This window comes from Canis lupus, chromosome 33 (genome assembly GCF_003254725.2).
Source record: "Canis lupus dingo isolate Sandy chromosome 33, ASM325472v2, whole genome shotgun sequence".
Taxonomy (NCBI): Eukaryota; Metazoa; Chordata; class Mammalia; order Carnivora; family Canidae; genus Canis; species Canis lupus.
The window spans coordinates 23,108,319-23,124,489 of record NC_064275.1 but is presented as its reverse complement, the minus strand read 5'-3'; the positions used below and the strand labels follow the sequence as shown (position 1 = coordinate 23,124,489).

Sequence of the window (16,171 nt, the reverse complement as noted above, 5' to 3'; positions counted from 1 at the left end):
GGCCTGCTATCCCGCCCGCCTAAGCAGAGCTCACTACGAGGTTCCACTTAAACCTTTAGTGATAAATAGGTTTTTGTCTTGATTTTCTGTTATGATATCTTTGAAAAAGTTAGGATTTCTCCCAACTTATTCAGTTAATATTCTCTCAATCGTCCTGTGACATGGGAAAGGCAGGTAATTGGGACATCATGTATCCGGGGAAGCTGCAAGGTGTCCAGGTGATGTAAGGTACGTCTAACTAACCTCCAAAGCCTCAGTTTCCTCTTCTGCGAAACCAGAACTAACCATCTCTGAACTAACCGAGGATGCTTTGTGAGCGTTTACGGGGGATGAATGTGCGAAGCTCAGCCCCGAGCTCAGTAGGATTAGCACAAGGGTTTACGGTCTCCGCAGAGACGAGCTGCCCGGCCCTCCCTCGCCCCCCTAGGTCTCCCCCATCAACCCCGGGGCCGGTAGGGCTGGGGGCGGAGCGCACCGGGCAGGGAGTCGGGCGGCCCCGCCCACGAGGCCCCGGGAAGGCGGGGGGCGGAGCGCTACGCGGGCAGAGCCGGGCGGCCCCGCCCCGCCCCCAAGGCCTCGGCCCCGCCCCCAGACCCCGCCCAGGCCCCGCCCCCAAGGCCCGGGGAAGGCGGGGGGCAGAGCGCACGGGGGCGGAGAGCCGGACGGTCCCGCCCCCAGGCCCCGGCCCCGCCCCCAAGGCCTCGGCCCCGCCCCAGGCCCCGCCCCGAGGTCCCGCCACGGCCCCGCCCCCGAGGCCTAGTCCCCGCCCCCAAGGCAGAGGCCCCGCCCCCGCCTCCGCCCGGAGCCCCGCCCCCGAAGCCCCGGGAAGGCGGGGGGCGGAGCGCCAGGGGAGCAGAGCCGGGAGGCCCCGCCCCCGGGCCCCGGCCCCGCCCCCAAGGCCTCGGCCCCGCCCCCGCCCCAGGCCCCGCCCCCGAGGCCCCGGGAAGGCGGGGGGCGGAGCGCCACGCGAGCAGAGCCGGGCGGCCCCGCCCCAGGCCCGCCCCGCCCCCAGGCCCGCCCGCCCCAGGCTCGGCCCGCCCCGCCCCAGGCCCCGCCCCCGAGGCCCGGTGAGGGCGGGGGCGGAGCCGCGCTCGGGCCCCTCCTCCCGGGCGGCCGCGGCGGGCCCGGGCCCGGGTCTCGGCCTCAGCTGCTGCGGGAGGTGCTCGCGGCGCCGGGACCTGCGGTGAGTGCGCCGCGCGGGGCCGGCCGGCGCCTGGCGGGGCGGGGGAGCCGGGGGGCGCCGCCGTGGGTCTCCGCCGTGGGGCGCCCCGGGGTGGCTGCGGCGCGGGGCCGGGCGGCGGGGCGGGAGCGGGGGCCTGCGGAGGCCGAGGCGGGCGGGGGAGCCGGCGGGAACGAGCCCCTTCCTCCTAGGAGCCCGGGCGCGCGGGGCTCCTCCTGGGAAACCGACCCGCCGGTCGCAGCCCGGGGCCTGCTGCGGCCGCCGACTCACCTGGGCTCCAGGGACCTGGGAGACACCTGCCCGGAGTCGGCCTTCCGTTAGGCGAGGGCTGACTCCAGTTCGCAGAGTCCGGCAGGACGGGGACGGGGACGGGGACGGGGACCGGACCCTGGGATTGCGGGCCTTCGGGGAGCGGCGGCCAACAGGGCGGGTGCGGTGGGTGCAGGGTGCCCCGGGGTGGGAGAGCGAGGAGGCGGCGGAGGCGCCCAGGCGCCGGGAGAGCCCTGCAGCCCGGGGTGATGAGAGCGAGGAGCAAGGAGATAGTAATTTGAGGATTGAGGACAGGTGTGTGTGTGTGGATTCCTACATTTTTAAAGAAGAGATTTTATTTATTTATTCATGAGAGACACAAAGAGAGGCAGAGACCCAGGCAGAGGGAGAAGCAGGCTCCCTGCAGGGAGCCCGACGCGGGCCTCGATCCTGGGTCTCCAGGGTCAGGCCCTGGCCTGAAGGCAGAGGCTCAACCCCTGAGCCACCCAGGCACCTTTAATTTCTGAATTTTTTAAGAAAGGGAGATAACATGTTGGGGATGCAAGAAAGGGAATGTCTGATAGGAATGAGTATTATTCTGGGTCCTGGCGAAGATAATGGGCTTGAAAAGAGGGGTGGAGGGCTATTCTAGGCCGGAGGGCTGGGCAGGAGTGCCTGGACTGTGTCTCTCTAGGAGAGCAGATAATGCTTGGTTGGACCACAGTTTATCTTTTTGGAATTTTATCTTCTAGAGCAAGGTTGGCCTTTAAACCCCACGAAATTGCAGGATTTTTCAGGTTCCTGTCATGTGTGCCTTGATCAAATTAGAAACATCTGTTGGAGAGAAGCACTGAATTGTTTGAACCACATAATCTTGTTGGGGAGGGGGAATAAAACTAGCTCTGTTGCGGTATTTTATGTGACACTTGATAGAATATGGATTTAGTATCTATTTTAAACTGAGCTAATAATAATGGGTGCTTTTTCCAGAGATTCATACAAATAATTTGAGAGCTAACCATCTCTCAGAGATCTTTATTCAGAGTGGGAACATCAGAAGCAAGTCAGTGGAGGTTTTAGTCTCTTTTTTTTTTAAGCCATCAAGGGACAGTGGTGGTTTCTCAAACATACCTAGGTTCCTGTTGAAAATATGAATTTCCTGACATCACCTCAGACCTTAGGAATAAAAATCTCTGGAGTAGAACCTAGGAATAGGAATTTCGAACAGGAAAAAAAAAGGAATTTCGAACAGAGAGACTGCAGTATTCTCTGGCATTGAAAATTATTGACAGGCTTTGAGAATTTTTTTGGTTTGTTTTTGTTTTTTGCTTTTTTTAAAACTTGGGCTTGTTGGGACCTCTTTAGAACAGATCTCCTTAAAAGCTATATGAATGAATTGTTGCCAAACTAATGTAACTGAAAATTTATAATCCTGTCTATTGTGTCATCTTTAAATTTTAATATATTTTGAAGGAAATCTATGTAGTCACTTTATAAAAAAAAAAACCAGTGTTGTTGTTTCTGTCACAATCCCTCCCCCCCCCTTTACAACAACTAGAACATATGGGAAAAAAACAATTTCTCTAATTCTGTAATTAATAACCACCAGTGATTTTTTTCTGGCATTTTATATATAAAAGACATGCATGCCATACATATAGAGAAAAATAAGAATTGTACACATACGTTTTTATATTGTTTTTTTTCCCCGCTTTGCTATCATGAGCACTTTCTCGTGTAGTTAAGTTTTTTAACACCTTTTTAATAAAAACATGTGTTCCAGCACATGGAGGTATTGTAATTAATTAAATCAGCTCCGTATTGTTAACATTCTGATTCTTTGCGATTTTTGGCTATTTTTGTAATGTTGGTTTGAATATTTTGGTCTGCCTTTCTGATTATTTCCTTAGAATGAATTATTGAATGATGGAATAAAAAATTAATCAACTGGATTTTAATAGTCTCATTTTCACATCTTTTTTAAGATTTTATTTTTAAGTAATCTCTACACCAGCGTGGGGTTCAAACTCACAACCCTGAGATCAAGAGTCACGTGCTCTACTGGCTGAGCCAGCCAGGCACCCCTCACATATCTTCTTACCGCTTGTCCTCACTGGAAGGAAAACGAACATTGCTGAAGGATCTCTTGCATTCTCGTCCCATTCTCTCATTTCAGTGGTTCTTAAATTTTAATGGGTAGAAGAATCATCCGGGAGCTAGTTAAAAATTCATTTTCCCAAGTCCCAGGCCCAGCTGTTCTGAGCTATAAGCTCTGGAGTAGGGCCCAGGAATCTGTAGTTTTAACAGATTTCCCCAGTGAATTTGCTGGAGGCGTTCTTGGAACATTAAACATGCTTTTTAAAAAAATGGCAAAACAGATTCAGAAATTTTGGTTACTTGCCCAAAGCCATTCATACATCTGGTAGCGAGATTTGAACTCAGCTCTTTGTGACTTCAGAGCCTTTGTTTTTCCCATTTCCTTAGGCCTTCTCGAGCCTTCTCATTGGTGTGCCCCTAAGGACTGCAGAAAGGGAACTCTGGCTGACCCCCTGCAGGGCTCTCTGGGATGTGTCACAGGTACACCATGAATCCCCATTAAAATCCCCATCAGAAATTCTTCTGAATTCTGTGATGCTGCGTAACATACTTCACAAACCAATTTCAGTCCTTTGCTAGCTAAGCATATTTCATGTTTCCTGACCTTTCTGTGGCAACTCTTGCTGTAAAATGGATAACGTAGGACCATCCGGCAGCTCTTGCCTGGAGTCAGGGACACTGCTCCAGAGTGCCCTGAGGCTTCAGGGTGGAAGGGACCATCCAAGCAGCAGTTCCTTTCGGAATTAGGAGAGAGAAGCACTGCTTTTGTGTTTTTTGTTTGTTTGTTTTGTGGAAATTTATTTCCTCCAGATAAATTCTCCCCTATGACAAGGTATAGAATAACATATATGAATGATGAGAAATCCTAAATTTAGTTTATCCTGTAAAACAAGAAAATGGTTCACCCTCATTAAGCTTTTGAATATTCAATGACAGAGGAGCAGAAGGTGGTGGGCATGAGGGAGAGCAAGTGCCATCTATTCGAGATGGGGCTCTTTCCCCTTAGAAAAGTGTTGGATTTAGTAAACCAAAGGGAGCTGGTGTGAGAGTGAGCCTTTTTCAGGTTTTAAATGTTCCCCAAATGGAATTTCCCCTGGTCTTTATTAATGTTTGTTTTTCCTTCTCTTTCCCCTCTGTCTCATCAGTTTGGTAGTTGCCTGGGATGATGCTGATGAGTTCTTGAGTATTTCAACTGGTATATTCTAGGTAGTCATTGGTTATTTATCAAATTCAGCACCTGCTATGTGTCAGGTGAGCTTGAGGTCCAGGAATATAAAAAACAGTGATTCTCTTTGAGAATTAAGTTACTCTGACTGCCCTATGTTGACCTCGGTTATACTCAGTGTTCTACTTTAAAAATTTTAACTTTTAATCTTTTTTAAAGATTTTATTTATTTATTCCTGAGAGACACAGAGAGAGGCAGAGACATAGGCAGAGGGAGAAAAGCAGGCTTCCCACGGGGAGCCCAATGGGGGACTTGATCTCAGGACTCTGGGATCACAACCTGAGCCAAAGGCAGACGCCCAACCACTGGGCCACCCCAGGTGTCCCTTAACTTTTAATTTTTAACTAAGTTTAGACTTAGAGAAAGTCTGCAAAAATGGTACAGAGAAATCACTCAACTTCCCCTAATACTAGACAGTTATATAACCATGGTTCAATTATCAATACTATTAACTAAACTCCAGATTTTATTTGAATTTCGTCAATTTTCCTGCTAATAATTTTTTGTTGTTCTTGTATTGTATCCAGAATCTACATTGCATTTAATTATTTCTCCTTAGTCTCTTCCATCTGAGATAGTTCCTCAGTTTTACCTTGTCCTTCATTATTTTGACCCATTTGAAGAGTGCTCATTAGTTATTTTAAGGAGTTTAAAATGTCACTGATTTAAAAAAAAATGTCACTGATTGATGAGGTTGGTAGGTCTTATCACTGGTGATACTAAACCTAATCACTTAGGGTAGTATCTACTATGTTTCCCCACTATAAAATTATTATCTTTCTCTTTACAACTAATAATTATCTTGGAGGCGCTATTTTGAGACTTATACAAACTCTGTTTATCCTCAAATTTTCACCTACTGATTTTAATACCCATCGACGGATCTTGTCTGCAACAATTCTTAGAGTGATGTTTGCCTAATGGTGATTTTTTTCCATCTCCTGCTTCCTTTTTAATTGAAAGTTTCCTGTAAAAAAAAGCTGTCCTCTTCCTCCCATTTATTTATTTGATCACTTGTGTCTGTATGGACTCATGGATATTCATTTTATTCTGTGGGTTAAAATACAATGCCTTCATTATTTTCTGGCTCAAATGCTTCCAATTTTGGCCATTCAGAGCTCAGTCTCTGAGTTTAAATGACTTGTACTTGTAAGTGGCTGTCATTGCAGTCCCACCCTTACCCCCCAACCAGGGAACCATTGCTTCTTTAGGGTCTGAGCAGTGATCACTCAAAGCCATGGTAAAGGAGCTATCATTAGGAGATGAATACTAGAGCCCCAAAGAAGGTAGGACAACCTGTGTGCAAACACTTAGCTCTCAGGAACTCTGCAGGAGTAAAGGAGTAGCAAACCATCAGCCTTTCCCCTTTGCTGCTCTAGAGGTAGGATCATGTGCCTGGGGCCACATCATACCCACTCTGAGATGCCTTGTGCTTCCAGGACTTCCAGATGGGTTTGGAAACCAGATGGGTTTGGAACGCTGCTTTGGCACTCTTAGCAGCTGAATGAAGACCACACCCTTTTTTCTTGGTACATAAATGTTTAGTAAATATTTATGAAGTGACACCTGGTATCCTCCCTTCATTTCCCATGGTGCAAAAATGTGTATGTGTAGAAATTCTTGAAAAATGATACTTAGCATTCATGTTTTACCTTTTGTTAAGACTTATTATCCCTGCTAGATTTTTTCTTTCATTATTATGGGAAACTTCAAGCATACACAAAAGTAGAGAGAAAAGAAAATGAACCCTTGAGTACTTATCACCTAGTATCAATACATCTCAATATTTTACCAATCTTATTTCATCTATTTCTCCATTTATTAGGGAGGGGTTGGCATATTTTAAAACAAAGCAGTCATTAAAATCTAAGAAAGGATTGAAATAAACCCTTAAGTGCAAGGACTCTGCCTTAACTTCCTTTGTATTCCTAGTACCTGGTACCATGCCTGAAAATAGCAGATGCTCAGAAAAGACTGGTTGAATTGAAAGGAGGAACAAAACTTACAAAAACTATTATTTTGAACTATAGGGGGCAGACTTATAGAAAATAAGTCTTGCCCTAAAATAGCTTCTTTTACATTATCTGAATTTATTATTTGTGATCAGAATTTTCCTGTCACTGTTTTGATTGCAAAAGAAAACTCTTTCCTTTTTAAAAAAAATTTTTGAGAGACACAGTGAGAGCATAAGCAGGGTGAAGGGCAGAGGGAGAAGCAGATTCCCTGCTGAGCAGGGAGCCTGATGCAGGGGCTCAATCCCAGGACTCCACTCTGAGATCATGACCTGAGCCAAAGACAGACGCTTAACCAACTGAGCATCCAGGCCCCTCCCCCTCCTTTTAAAATTGTATTTGGAAAAAACTTTTCAAGGTTAGGTTCAAGGTCTCTCAATTACTTATATGTTATTATTTTTCTTTGTTTTTCTTATACGTTATAAATACATCCAATCTGGTGACATTTTCCCAAACATTAATCAAAGGTTACCTGCCTTAGAAAGAACTTTCTTTTGAAAATCATAATTTTTTTAAAAGATTTTATTTATATATTCATGACATACACACAGAGAGAGAGAGGCAGAGACACAGGCAGAGGAAGAAGCAGGCTCCATGCAGGGAGCCTGACATGGGACTCGAACCCAGGACTCCAGGATCCCACCTGGGCTGAAGGTGGTGCTAAACCGCTGGGCCACTGGGGCTGCCCCTGAAAATCATAATTTTTTAAACTGTGGAAATAATATAAACCCATTAAAAGAAAAATAGGAAATAACAGAGAAATGGAAAATAAAAATTACCTGTATGTTAATATGTAATTCCAAAGGTAGCATTATCATGGTTAGCACTCTGATAACATTTGAGCATGAATCACGTTGGTAAATAGACTTAGTGATCCGTGTGCTCCTGGGAATGTACCAGCTGTGTTTGGGTGCACCTCTCCATAAATTCTTACAGCAACATTTTAAGCTAAATGTGTATGTATGTATATATACATATATATAATATATATTTATGTTTAATAGCTTGATAAACATGTTGGGAGGGATTGCCTTCAGTCACTGGCAGATGAGCAGGCTGGGCAGGAGATCTCTTTTTTTTTTTTTTTTTTTAAGGAGATCCCTTTTGAAAGACAGTTGGATCTGTGTTATATAGACCCTTCACACCTCCCATGTTTACTCCCAGGAACCAACCAGACCTCACGCTTCCGTCATGCTGGTGGCTCCCTATACAGTCGGTTTTGAAGATGGCACTAAGGCTTAGAAGAAAGGAGAAGTGATTATTTTTTAACTAGATCCACATTTCAGGAAGTGGACTTAGCAATGAAGGGCTAATTATTAGGTAATCATTAAGAATGGCTCCTTGCCTTTATAATAAATTTCTTATCTTTGGACAAATGCCGTGGGGTGCAGCAATATTGCTTAGCAATATTAGTCTATGATTATTCCCAGCTTGCTATTGGTTGGGTAGGTTTTATTTATTTATTTTTTAAATATTTTTATTTATTTAGTTATGAGAGACAGAGAGAGAGTCAGAGACACAGGCAGAGGGAGAAGCAGGCTCCATGCAGGGAGCCCGACCTGAGACTCGATCCCAGGTCCCCAGGATCACGCCCTGGACTGAAAGGTGGCACTAAACCGCTGAGCCACCTGGGCTGCCCTGGTTGGGTAGGTTTTAAATCTCTCTAAGCCACTCTTCCTCCCTGTGTAGAAGGACAGGGTGCTTGACTTGTGTGCCCTCTGGTCCTTTGTGCTTCTAACACTGTAGTACCTCTGTGGTCAGAAGTCTCCTCAGCCAGGTGAGTCTCCCTGGTAGGGGGCTATTCCTCCATAAGCAGCTCTAAGGAAAACAATGGGCTCAGTCTAAATTTTCCAAGAATGAGATGGATGTGTTGAATCACTGTATTGTACACCTGAAACTAACATTACACTGTGTGTTAACTGGGATTTAAATAAAAAAAACAACAAACAAACAAAAAACCTTAAAAACACTATTGTGGATTCAAGCAGGTAAGCCTCTGCCCTTAAGTCCCCAAGAAGTTGTCTGATTAGCCCCAGGAACCTGCAGACTTCCTGGAGGGAGGAGATCAGATGCAGGAAGCCATGTGGAAAGGGAGGAGGACTGTAGAAGAGGGATAGAAGGCTGCCAAGGGGAACTCTGCATATTTCAGGGGTTTGTGTTGGGTGCACCCAGGTAGCTAGGTGAGGAAAGAGATTGGAATGCCCATGTGAAGTTAGCTAGTGGCAGAAGCAGCCTTTGGGCCTGGCCTTGTGGGCTCAGACCCCAGCTCCAGCCTTACTAGTTGTATGGTTGAGGGCAAGTTCCTTACTCTCTCTACACTCATTTTTCTCCTCTATGAAATGGAGAGACTAATGATTTTGACCTTGCAAGGTTGGGAATGCGAAGTAGGTAAATTAATAGAAGTGATTTAACCCCAGTGCATGCCACTGAGTAAATGCACAAATAAATCAACTCTTCTTATTAGCTGTTATTACGGCCTTCAGCATCAATTCCTTGTGATACTCTCACAAGACCCTAATCACAGGCCATCCTGTTTAATTGCTTCCTGAGTCAAATCTTCTCTTTTGTGTCTTGACCCAGGAACCTAACCTCCGTTTATAACATTGAACCTAGAGAGAAATGCTTTCTATGTAGCCCTTGAACTTAGCCTAGAGCTAAATTTTGGGAACACTACCCATCAGTGAAGTAGGGGACTATCTTGAGAGGTGCTAAGATTGTCTTGTTCTGTTTTTTTCTGAATTACCACATCCTATGTCTAATTAAAAACAAACAAACAAACACAGGGTGCCTGGTTGGCTCAGTTGGTTAAGCGACTGCCTTAGGGTCAGGTCATGATCCCAGGGTCCTGGGGTGGAGCCCCATGTCACTGCTCAGCAGGGAGCCTGCTTGTTCCTCTCCCTCTGCCGGACCCCTGCTCTTGTGTGCACGCATGTGCTTTCTCTCTCAAATAAGTAAATCTTCTAAAAAATTTTAAAAACCAGTTTAACAACTTTGTTTTCATTATGAAAGGACAGAAGGAGATGATAGAAAAGTAAAAAAATAAAAGAGAAAACAGTACCCTTGGCTAATCCCATACTCCTCATACAGTTATTGTCTGCTTTTAGGCTATATTTCTTTCTAGAGTTTTCTTCTTTCTGTAGTTTTAGTGGTTATCATATAGACATCAGAGTTTATTTCTGTTTTTTTTTTTTTTAAGATTTTATTTATTTATTCATAGACACACAGAAAGAGAAAGAGAGGCAGAGACCCAGGCAGAGGGAGAAGCAGGCCCCATCCAGAGCCCGACGCGGGACTCGATCCAGGGTCTCCAGGATCACGCCCTGGGCTGCAGGCGGCGCTAAACCGCTGCGCCACCGGGGCTGCCCTCTGTTTTCTTTTTTGTTAAGATTTAATCATACCTGTTTTTGTGTCATTACTTGGCACAGAAAATATTTTGGTCTCCATTCCATCCATTTAACTGAGGATACCTGCCTTAGAGAACTGTCTTAAAAAAAAAAAAACAAAAAACTGTCTTTTGAAAATCATCATTTTTTTTTAAGCTGTAGAAGTAATATGCAGATGATTGCCGCCCTGGCATTTTCTGCACCCTTGTGATAACATGCTTAGAATTTGAGGAGAGAGGTGGTTTCAGCAGTGCAGGGAGGATGTGGGGGGGGATTGCTGGCTGTCCCCAGGGGGGCCTTGCCAAGTAGCCCTCATCACATTCGTGCATTCACTACGGTCCAGGGTGGGCCCAAAACTGGATTTTTGTCAGTAACTAAGGGCATAGCCACCTCTCAGAGGTGAACTCCTACTATCTCACCATGTGCTTGTACAGTATGAAACCAGAATGGCAACTCCTCAACTGACGGTGAGAAATGGTACGATAGAGAGGTGCTTGTGGCAGCCGCCTGGGTGCCCACCTGTTGCTCATCTTTAGAGTTACTTAATGTGAATAAGAGAACAACAATATCAGTGATGGTCAGCACGTAGTCGGTGCTCACTATGCACCAGGAGGTGGGCTAACACTCTGTTTTAATATATCAGGTCATTCAGTCCCGCAGTAACCTCTCCAGGGAGGTGTTGTTTTTATCCCCATTTTACAGGTAAGGAGACTGAGGCTCGGTTAAGTGACAGGCTTGGGGTGTCATGGCTGATACGGTTTCTGTCTAAATCCAAACCCCTGATGTCAAACACTGTGCTGTGGCTCTCCCTGTTAGCCTTCTAGATGGCTGACCTCCTGTGTCGGCGTCCTCTTACGTTTCCTGCCCTCACCCCCCACCTGTCGGGATGTGCGCTGTGTCAGTGCCTCCTTGTGAATGTAACATTTACAGCTGAAACATCCTTGACTTTTATTGCCTGTTGTCGAGGAACAAGTGTTTCTAGCTGTCACAGAGAAGAGCTTTTGCCTTTTTCCTTATTTTTCTCTTTGGGTCAAAAATACAATATTTCACATGTTGTTAACCTTCTCTTAAAGTTGTGCTAGGAAAGGGCCACTAAAGAAAAAATGGGGGGGCATATTTGGGGCTGCATCCAACTCAGAACTGAGGAGGCATTCACAGCCTCTTCTTTACCTTCACCTCCTGTACAACATCTGGAAGCACCTTTTCTTCTTGGGTGACCGCCTGGGTGGTAACCCGGAGAGAACTCCAGCGAGGCACAGATGGGTGGAGCCCCCTGCTCCTGAAATCTCTGATTTTCTGACCTCAAAGTCCTTGTTGGAGAAGCCCCATTGCTGTCAGCCAAGATCCCCTGGGGATAGGTTTTCAGTCTGCGCTGATGGGAATCACTCAGGATAGGATTTCCACGTGAAACAACGTGTCTTGGTGATTGCCTTTCAGAGACTGATGGAGCAGAGCTACTGAGCAGAAGCAGGCATCCTTAGTTGTCGCCAGGTTTGCCTTTGGATTGGAGAAGTTGCACTTGAGGCTTCCTGCCTGCGGTGAAGTGGAGGGATACGTGCTGCTCACGGAATAACAGCCATGGGCTTCCTGGTGACCTTCCACCTTTCCTACAAAGTCCGATTACTGTTGCTTTTTCTCTTATGCCTGACAGTGGTTGGGTGGGCCACCAGCAACTACTTTGTGGGTGCTATTCAAGAGATCCCTAAAGCACAGGATTTCATGGCTAATTTCAACAAGGTCCTCGTTTGGGGGAAGGAGAAAACTATGACTAATGAAGAATCCAGGAAAGAAGCAGACCTGGACAGCTGCCCTTCTGTGTCTCCGTATCTCAGTAAGGTGTTTTCTTGTTTTTTTTTTTTTAACAAGTGCCGTGTCAACTTTTTAGTTAAATATAACATATGTGCAGAAAAACACAAATCAGAAGTGTACGACTTGATAAAGTCTCACAAAATGAACATACCCGTGTCATCAGTATGTAAATTAAGAAATGGAATCTTTCTGGAACCCCAGAAATTCTCATGCTTCTTTCAGGCATGACCCTTACTTCGGGATTCTAACACTTAGGTGTTAGGTTTTTCCTGTTTTTAAACTTTATGTAATTAGAAACATACACCATGAGCTCTCTTGTGTCTGGTTTCCGTTGTTCAGCATTATGTTTGGGAGACGTATCTATACTGCTGACGTGCAGGCCGTCTTCCATTCTATGAACATACCCAGTTTTATTACCAGCCGTGGGAGCCTCAGAAGCACACATCAGTAGGGATGTATTTCGCTCACAAGTCTGCCGGATGGACTGGGGGTCCATGGATCTAGTCTGGTGGCTCTGTTCCATGTTGCGTCCCATCCTCCTCCTGCGACCAGTGAGCTAGTGGGCCTGGCTGTTATCCTTCTCCTGGCATCCACAGAGCACAAGTGGAGAAATCCGCTCATGTCACATCTGTTCCTATTCCCTTGGCCCAAAGTATGAAGTCAAGGGACAAGACTGAGTAGGTTTTTCAATGTTGTCTTTAGTGTTTATTTCTTAAATATGTTGCATGCTCTGATTCCCCTTTGATGTCTTGCCTTTCAATTTAATTTAGCAGTGAATTGGGGCTCCTGGGTGGCTCAGTGGTTGAGCGTCTGCCTTCGGCTCCAGTCGTGATCCCGCTCCAAGGATCGAGTCCACATCGAGCTCCTGCCTCTGCCCATGTCTCTGCCCCTTTCTCTGTGTCTCTCATGAATAAATAAAGTCTTTAAAAAAAAAAGGGCCCCTAAAAAGTTAAGGCGATGAGAAAGTGAGCAAGGGGACCCACTTGTATCAGACCTGTTGCACGGGGCTCTTTCAGGGGCCAAGAATAGAGGCTTAGGCTAATTCAGATGGGAGGTTTGTTAAGGGGCTACGTGGGAAGCCGTCTCTACAGCCACGCCGTCATCTCGTCCCGTGGCTTGGCTAGCTTACCCCTCACACAACTCATTTTACAGACTTTGCTTATAGGGCGTTGGTGCTCTAAGTTGTGGCTCTAAGTCTCACACCTTCAGAAAAGGCTCCTCCTTGTAGGCCAGTTCGTCTCCAGCTGGCTGGAAGCAGTTATTTGGCCTTGGTGCTGTTGGCCAGAGTCTTTCAGCCACTTCGTGGAATCTGGAGCCTGGTCCAAGCAGCCGTGGCCAGGGCTGGTCCCCCGGAGCAAGGCGTGGAGACCATACGTCGGAAGGGCCTGTGATTGCCTTGCTCGGGAGGGGATGGCACAACGTGCAAGCATCTTGAGATGTCACAGCCCGAGTAGTGTATGTGGAGTCTAAAAAACAACGTGTGGCCGAGTTCTCTAACCAGAACACCGCCTCCTCTCTTCCCAGTCAGTATTCCCTGTTCATTCAGAATGGGCAGGAGGGCCTCTAGCCTAATCTATAAAGCCTTGCACGGGGTCGGTCACCATGCACGGCCTTGGGTTTCATCCAGCCAGGCTGTTCCAGACTCGCTGAGTAGGTGCTGCGGTGGGGGATGTCTGCAGCCGTGCACAACGGGAGAATTAGGATGTTGCTCATACGTGTTACTGCTGGGTGAGACGTGAGGCCGGTTGCTATTTCCTTTCGTGGTTTTTACCTTCAGGAGCTAGGATAGGGTCTCAGGAGCTCAGGGAAAGAGTGGGAACATGGCCTTGCCCATGAACTTGATTCCGTGGAATGCTCCTAATTTTTTTTTTCTTAAGATTTTATTTATTTATTTGAAAGAGAGAGAGAGAGAGAGAGAGAGAGAAAGCGAAAGCATGAGCAGGGGGAGGCAGAGGGAGAAGGAGAAGCTGAGCAGGGAGCCCGATGCAGGGCTCGATTCCAGGACCCTGAGATCCTGACCTGAGCTGAAGGCAGACACTTAACTCACTGAGCCACCAGGTGCCCCAGAACGCTTCTGATTTTTAAGAGACTTTACCCTCCTTTGGAATTTTGAGAAGGAAAAGAGGATGGAGCAATTTGAAGCTACTTAGTCTAGCCCTGACCTCTGCTTTTTACCAGGGCCACGGGACAGAATGCCTCTCCTCCTCACAGATGAATCACGGACCCAGGGTTGGTTCTCCAGCCACAGGGGAATGCTCTTATGTGTCATCTACTTGCCTTTGCCTGGGTCACATGACTCTGGTTACAGTTCATGACCGAACAAGGCCTCAAAAGTAATAACACTAAAACCCAAAACTCCCAAACTCCTAAAACCCGTCACAGTGTACTGGGTAGTGTTCCCAGTGCTTTATGTGGGTGCTCATGTACCCTGTCAGCCCCCGATGAGACAGCTACTGTTACTTTCCGTGTCCTATTTCTACCGTAGGGGGCCAGAACAAGCTCATCTTCAAACCAGATCTCACCCTGGAAGAAGTGGCGGCGAAAAATCCCCAAGTGCACAGAGGTCGCTATCACCCTGAGGAATGTAAGGCTTTGCAGCGGGTTGCCATCCTCATTCCTCACCGGAACAGAGAGAGACACCTGATGTACCTGCTAGAGCACCTTCACCCCTTCTTGCAGAGGCAGCAGCTGGACTATGGCATCTACATCATCCATCAGGTGAGGCTGGGCCTCTGCCCGCCTGGTCCTCCTCTCTCTGGGATGTGAGGGGGGGACATGGCCACTTGTGTGTCCTGGGTAAAGGGAGCATCAGACTCATCAAAGAAAACGGCTCCTGCCTCATTGATCCATGAAAGGAATAAAGGAAATTCTTGCCTCCGAGTGTGGGATAATCAGACTAAGTGTGCCCCTTAAATCAACCTCTGGAGGAAGTCTGTTTAGTTTTGTTTTTGTTTTCTGTGTCTAAGCCCTTCCGTGATAGCCTGTGACCACCCAGAGATTTTCCCCAGAGATTCACCGTATATTCCCTCCCGCCTTTGCTGTACATGACACAATGAGATGTTGGAATAATTGTTTTTCATTATTGAGCGTGGCTGTTCGGTGGGGATCTGGGCAGAGGATGCGACAGGTTACTGCGTTAACAGCTCTGGAGTTCTAGGACTGTCTCCGTCTTTCTGCTTATAACTTTTATTATGTAAAACAGATTATATTTAATTTTCCCTTTCTCGACTCCCTTATTTGGCTTCCAGAAGCATGATTCAGTAGGAACACAGTGGTGTGAAGCTTAGGCTGTTTTTGAAGGATTTAGCTCCAAGTAGAGAGGCTGATGAAGATGACTGTATTTGGTATTAATGTTTACTGAGAGAAAGATAAGGCATCAGCTTAAATATCCATGTCTCGCTTTCCCACATTGTCCCAGACCACCCAAATAATTCCCCCTCAAGTCCTTACAAGTGCCAACAATGCAAGCAAAATCATTCACTACATACTTAATACCGTGCTTAATACTACATGCTTTTATAACTGGTAGTATTTGTTTTAGGAAAACTTCGGACAAATCAGAGGATGCAGTTCTGCAGTGTATACTTTAAAATAAATGGGAGCTCGTGAAATCAATGTGCATATATAGTATGCCCATTTTTTAGGATTTGAAACAAAATTTTACTATTACTGGCTTATAATTTTTTGTAAAGGTTTTATCAACTTATTTTTTTGAGAGAGACACAGCGCATGCCGGTGGGGGTAGGTGCAGAACTGAAGGGAAAGAATCTCCAGCAGACTGCCAGCTGAGCATGGAGCCCGACCTGGGGCTCGATCTCAGGACCCTGAGATCACGACTTGCACCAAAACCAAGAGTTAGATGTTTAACTGACGGAGCCCCCCAGACACCCCTATAATTCTTTTTCTTTTCTCTTTTTTAAAAGATTTTATTAATTTTTTCATGAGAGACACAGAGGCAGGGACATAGGCAGAGGGAGAAGCAGGCTCCCCGGGGAGCCCGATGCGGGACTCGATCCTAGGACCTCGGGATCACAACCTGAACTGAAGGCAGCCGTTCAACCGCTGAGCCACCCAGGTGTCCTTATTTTTCTTTTTAAATGTTATTTAAGAATGGTGACAATTGGTAATCCCTCTGCCTATGTCTTTGCCTCTCTCTGTATGTCTCATGAATAAATAAAATCTTTAAAAACGAAAAAAAAATGGTGCTAATCATTC

General features: G+C 46.5%; 1 protein-coding gene across 3 annotated transcripts in view; it reads left to right on the top strand.

The window, feature by feature from the left end:
• The first annotated feature begins 1,051 nt into the window (after window positions 1–1,051).
• The window catches only part of B4GALT4 (beta-1,4-galactosyltransferase 4), a 28,132-nt gene continuing 13,012 nt past the window's right edge, over window positions 1,052–16,171 (top strand). The window contains exons 1-4 of one of the 3 annotated variants that reach the window (XM_025476601.3): window positions 1,060–1,183; window positions 3,914–4,006; window positions 11,585–11,978; window positions 14,442–14,674. In XM_025476601.3, the coding sequence (XP_025332386.1) occupies window positions 11,726–11,978; window positions 14,442–14,674 (486 nt within the window). In that variant the 5' untranslated portion in view covers window positions 1,060–1,183; window positions 3,914–4,006; window positions 11,585–11,725. Of the gene's footprint in view, window positions 1,184–1,720; window positions 1,745–3,913; window positions 4,007–11,584; window positions 11,979–14,441; window positions 14,675–16,171 lie in introns of those variants that run through there. The other 2 variants (XM_025476615.3, XM_025476608.3) reach the window with 2 other exon arrangements.